Source organism: Antedon bifida, chromosome 6 (assembly GCF_963402885.1).
Source record: "Antedon bifida chromosome 6, ecAntBifi1.1, whole genome shotgun sequence".
Lineage (NCBI taxonomy): Eukaryota > Metazoa > Echinodermata > Crinoidea > Comatulida > Antedonidae > Antedon > Antedon bifida.
This window is the reverse complement of record NC_136231.1, coordinates 862,372-868,384: the sequence shown is the minus strand read 5'-3', so window position 1 is coordinate 868,384 and position 6,013 is coordinate 862,372. Positions and strand designations below refer to the sequence as shown.

Genomic DNA, 6,013 nt, shown 5'->3' with positions numbered 1-6,013 from the left:
ACAGTTATAATGGTGAATTTCCTATTGTAAACAGGCCTATATGAGGACCAAATTTTTTTTCAGTACAAAAGCATATTGTAAACAATGATGAGAATAAATAAACCCAATGTCTATGCACTCTTTAAAATTCGTTGCAGTTTTGTTTTGTACAAAAAGGTTGTTTGAAATCAAAATATCAATAAAATGTATAATTTACCAAAACTTTTAAATGCGTATGGGATCAAAGATTGCATTTTATCTCTCCAGGAAAAATATCAAGGAACATGAATATGGGTGCCTTCCACCAATTGTAAACGAAGACCATCAAATGTTCATTGGTCAAAAAAGTAGGCCTATGTTTAGAGGACGAAAATGGTGGTGGTAAAGAATTTGCTGTTGCCAGTATTTATGCAATAATTAACTTTCTTCAGTTTAAAATCGGGTTAAACATTTTGTAAAAAAAAAAAAAGAGTATTTTTTTTTGGTGGCGCTATTTAAGCTAGTGTTACGCTTCATTGGTTTCAGATATCAAAACAGCGTGGATTAGGATCAATCGACTATGCGAGTCGAGTCCAACTGTACCGCCACAAAAAACCGCCTTTGGGAGGTTGAGAGATCGTCATTGTATCGAGAGGCCAATCATTTGGCCTAAAACAGTGTCAACATAACTTCAATTAATAAGCATTGTAATTGAATAATTAGACAATGGATGATGAATCGGAAACCTGGAAATTATGGCGTATTCGGAAAACAATCATGCAGGTAAAAATAATTCGTTAACACATTCATTAAACACCTTTTTATTAGTTAGGCCTAGGCCTAGAGGCCTACATACAGTAGCTAGAGCCTAGAGGTCTAGCTAAATTAAAGTTAAATGGGAAGCCTGGCTGGTCTCTAGGCTATGCCTATCCAACATAATTAATATTATGTTTTAGTAGACCAGGCCTCAGGCACTTTATAAGGCATTTAGTTAGTAGCTATTACTAGAGGCCTATTTATTAGGCTATATTGTTATTCAATATTAGCCTATTTTAATAATAATTTATTTATTTGGATATTTATTATTTTATTTATATAATATTTTAATAATACTTTTTTGCAGCTTTGTCATGACAGGGGGTATTTGGTAACCCAGGATGAATTGGATCAAACTCTAGATGATTTTAAAACACAGTTTGGTGACAAACCAAGGTAGAGAGTAAAGCAACGTAACCTCTTTAATAATGTACACAGGGTAGTCACTTGAGACATACATTACAATACACAATTGTAACCTCTTTAATGTACACAGGGTGGTCACTTGAGAATACTGTACATTACAAGCTGTTAAAAAATTCAGCTAATTGTAATATTTGGAGAGAAAGAGTAATCTTGGTCGACATTCAGAAATCAATAATAATAAATAAATATGTAACAATAATTAGTCTTTAGTGTGGAATACTATATTATTTATATATATTATATAGCTCTGACTTACCCTAACAATTGGGTTTCGAAATACAGTAATACATATCAAAATTGTGTAATAGAAGCTTAGAAAAAGCCAGAGAATTATTCTTGTTTGTAATATTATTTTGCAACAGTGAAGAACGGCCACGAAGACAAGACCTCACCATACTTGTTGCCCATAACGATGACCCCACAGACCAGATGTTTGTCTTTTTTCCAGATGAGCCAAAAGTTGGAATCAAAACAATTAAATTGTATGTATTTTACACATAAAATATTGTGTCATAAAGTATAACATTTTTTTGTGTGAAGATTTTCTTCTCATTAGCTGTATAGATTCAATGTAAAAAAGCCAAACCTTGAAGTCCAGTTGAACTAGTAGTAGAGATCACATACTTTTACTTTTTATGTGTGAATATGCTGTAGTGTTAGAATCCTCTTCTTCGGGATTGTCAACGCAATAAAATGTGATGTGCTCAAATATGGACATGATGATGTCATATCACTACCATGTTTGGGAACATATCAGTTTTTTTTGTCAAAATAATTTGATGGTGTAGACAGAGCTTTAGGGATTGTCAACGGAATGAAATGGTATTTACAACAATATTAATTGAATTCAAAGTTTTACAGTTTTATTGCAGCTAAACATTTTACTAAAACCTTCTTTAATTCATTTTTATTTATTATTTATTTAGGTACTGCAAGAGAATGCAGGAAGAGAACATTAGCCGGGCAATCATAGTGGTTCAGATGGGTATGACACCATCCGCAAAACAGGTAAAATAGTATTTTACTTCATGTTTGTACCTTAGAGCATGCGAGTTATTAGTACTGTAGAACCATGGAGGTATACTGTACCTCCATGGTAGGACCAACACCCACAAATTTTTTTGCATGAAAGTATGCAATATTCTTACTGTAGTCTGGTTTTGTAAAATCCTTTGAAAAACTGTTTGCAATATAAAGAAATGAACTGATTTGAGCCTGCAATACCCGTAGTATTTGGTTTTTAAACTAATAATATATATGAGAGGGAGCTATTTTCAAACTAAATACCAGCAGCAGAAATGATGATAAATAGATAATAGTACTTAGCCTATCTCAGGTTGATTTGTGTCCATGTTAAACATTCTAGCTACAGCCTGCTTTGCTCACCACAACTTGTTTTTCAGAAGGCAATGAATGATAGACACACTTGTAATTGTTTACTGATATTGATAATGGTTTTGTTATAATCTAGCATATGTTCCTTTCATTTAGTCTTTAGGTGACATGGCTCCTAAATACATTCTAGAACAATTTTTGGAACCTGAACTTCTAATCAACATTACTGAACATGAAGTAAGTGGAACAAATGATTTTAAATAACAGATGCCAATTCCCACCTCAATATTTTTATTTTATACAATCTACTGTAGTGCAACAAGTTTAATGTGTCTAGTCCGAATTGGTTTAATATTGAAAATATATACTATGTTCTAAAATATGTGAGTCTCCCGGCAAAAACGAGAGTGTTGGCATGTATGATATAAACATGAAAAAAGTAGGCTAAACTAAAAATTTCCTTTTATTCTAGTTTGTGCCTGAGCATGTTGTCATGACATCTGAGGAGAAAGCTGAGCTGTTGGCTAGATAGTATCCTTTGATTATTTTAGCTAACAATAGTAATAACAAAGATTGTATAGCGCCACTATGAGGCGCAACTGCGTGAGACGCTTGTAATCCATGGATGCCATTCTGGCGGACAAATTTGAACCGGAATAAGTCGTTGTCAAGGCAATATTGTACGATGTTTTGGTCAAAGAACAAAGTTGTCTAACCAAGCATGTCAATGTAAACGTACAGAATGAATCGGAAAGTGTCCAGATCAGATTTTATTTTACTTTGTTTACATAATTTCTTCCCTTTTCCATGAATCAATCCTCAAGATGGTTAACCACAGATACTTTGAGGCGGACCGCAATATTTAAACCATTTACATTTTAAATCAAAATAGAAGGCACCATAACCTTTGGTATTTTGTCCGCCCGAATGGCGTCCATGGATTTATAGGGTGCGTAGTATTATAAGATAGGAGCTTGGCAATAGTTATCTATATTGTGCCGCGTAGTGGTGCTATACAATCTTTGGTAATAATCCATCCTTCTATACAATGATGAATGGTTTTGGTTGTTATGGTCTATAGCAGTAAATATGACAAAGAATTGTTGCTATTATTATGATATTGGACATTGCTATGAGCTTCAATATAAAATATCCTTGCATACAAAGTGTGTGGCCTATATTAATTTAGTTAGTTGGTTGCCCGCATAACTGCGTTAATCCGATAAACCTACTCATTTTTGTAATGCTGCAAGTTAGAGCATCATCATTTTTAGGCAAAGTAAAGTGAAAATTATGGACAAATATGGGCACATCACATTTTTTTGTCACATAAAATTTCATAGTGTGGACAGAGCTTAAGGCTGTTTTTAATAGTGCCCTCTATAGTTTGATATATTTTTCAATTTGATAGCACCCTCTCCTGTTTGACTATGCTTTCATAAATTTCACATTTCCAAATTGGGACCTCTGCAATGCTACTACATATACCTCACACACACATGGGTTTAAAACATACAATCCTGCTGTAGAATGTCATTCATGTTACAACCTTAATGAATGTACCATAGTAAATTAAAGGAACATCAATTACCAAGAATACAAGTGGGCGACCCAGTTGCAAGATACTTTGGTCTCAAGAGAGGACAGGTATTATTTCTTACATTTTGTGTTTCTTAATATTATGGTAGGTTACATTAGTAGCAAACATTAATATTTTAATAATTTGTTGCAGGTTGTGAAGATCATTCGACCAAGTGAGACGGCTGGCCGCTATATCTCTTACAGACTGGTACAATGAATCAAGATTAATGTACACAAACTGAGAGATTTGCAGAAGTTTGGAAAAGATTGTACTGTAAAGGTCACTGTAGAATTTACTGAGATAGCAGTGACCTATCACAATGCTCTGAGTAACTGGAAAGGTCACTGAGCATAAAGCTCTGAGTAACTAATGTCTCTCGGATTTATTTGAATTGTTTATTTCTTCAATTCTGAGAAGTCTTCATTTTCTATAACTAGTTTTTACTATATATAAAGTACATTTACTCTACGAAAAAGTGATTTGTTATTTTGGTATAGACTGTGTGATAAACATACAAGAGGACATAATATATTCAGATGTCCAGACTGATAGTACACAGATCAGTACATCGAGATGAGATTCATTGCTAGATGTATCTATACTTGTTACAGTGTAATTGGGATAATTGAAGTCTATACATTTTCTGAAGTGACCTTTTCAACCGAGCGAAAAATGATGCTTAGCTGCCTTGCTTATTACAATTTTTGTCCCTTTTTGTGGAAAAAAAAAGTGTGTTGGTACATTGTTGCAATAATAATCATTGATGGGAACATGTTTTTTTTTATCCTGAATTCAATTGTGTTATGAAGTTCCTTATAAAAACGACCAATGTAAAACTCTATCTACACTATCAAACTTTATGTGACAACAAAATGTGATGTACCCATATATGGACATGATGATGTCATATCACTACCATATTTGGGCACATCACACTTTTTTGTCACATAAAGTTTGATAGTGTAGACAGAGTTTTAGATCTTTTTTTGTGTATAATGTAGGAATAAGAAGGTAAATTAACGTTCTCACTAGAGACGCAATGCAATGACACGTGGACAAAACACAAGCGAGTTGACCAATGACAAGCGACGTTGCGCTTACGTACTTGCCTTGTGGCTTTAGTGGTAACCAAGTATATAGACCTACGTGATAGAATTAGAGCCGTATTTGTACATCACTTGTTTGATTAGCTTCAGAAATAACATTAAATAAAAAATTACTCTTACTTATTTTTATACTTTATAGTTCGTTATTTACGCGTGTGTTTTACCGCAAGTTGTATTTGTTGTGTGTTTCGTATTCAATGCACATCAATGGATTGCGTGTGTCCTTGATTTCATGCAATTACCTTCATAAACCAGCCAATAGTACATCTCAATGACTAATAAGTTGAATAATCAATAAGAAATGCAAGCTGCATCAATATACAATAAGTATATATTCTGCGACGACGTGCTTCGATGCACCGTATAAAGTATACAGAATAGAAATAAATGAGACTGAGATGCTAGGTTATAAACCAACCTTGATATCGTTACCCAGGTAGGCCTACTTTTGGTTCTTCATCAAATTTCTTTACACATTCTTACACATAGATTCACTTTGAAGTTTATTTATCCCGGCTTAATATTGTTCGAACTAAATTCGCCGCATTAGCAACATGTAGGCCTACGAGTCGATTCAAGAGCTTGTTGAAACCTAGGCAACGAGGTTGAAATTAGCCCGGTCTTTCCTTTAGTGACCACTAAATAAATAATATTATAATTCAATGTGCAGATGAAAAATTTTAACAAGACAAAATACAAAGGTTGATTTCTTCAAAAATGAAATGTAAGGAAATGTACATTTAAATAAACCTACAGACCTGTAGTAAATAAATTAGTAGGCCTATCAATT

General features: G+C 33.5%; 1 protein-coding gene across 1 annotated transcript; it reads left to right on the top strand.

The window, feature by feature from the left end:
* The first annotated feature begins 541 nt into the window (after positions 1–541).
* Positions 542–5,350, top strand: LOC144845949 (DNA-directed RNA polymerases I, II, and III subunit RPABC1). The gene is made up of 8 exons (XM_078703475.1): positions 542–741; positions 1,082–1,170; positions 1,563–1,682; positions 2,127–2,208; positions 2,692–2,772; positions 3,008–3,066; positions 4,104–4,182; positions 4,268–5,350. The coding sequence occupies exons 1-8, from the start codon at positions 685–687 to the stop codon at positions 4,331–4,333; spliced, it is 633 nt and encodes a 210-aa protein (XP_078559601.1). The 5' UTR covers positions 542–684; the 3' UTR covers positions 4,334–5,350.
* Positions 5,351–6,013: the final 663 nt, after the last annotated feature.

What these genes read in the sequence shown, in the direction of transcription:
- LOC144845949 (XM_078703475.1), top strand. Translation starts at nt 685, where the DNA reads ATGGATGATGAATCGGAAACCTGGAAATTATGGCGTATTCGGAAAACA. An exon ending in TGACACCATCCGCAAAACAG is followed by an intron (nt 2,209 to 2,691) that starts GTAAAATAGTAT and finishes CCTTTCATTTAG; the next exon opens with TCTTTAGGTGACATGGCTCC. An exon ending in GCTGAGCTGTTGGCTAGATA is followed by an intron (nt 3,067 to 4,103) that starts GTATCCTTTGAT and finishes AATGTACCATAG; the next exon opens with TAAATTAAAGGAACATCAAT.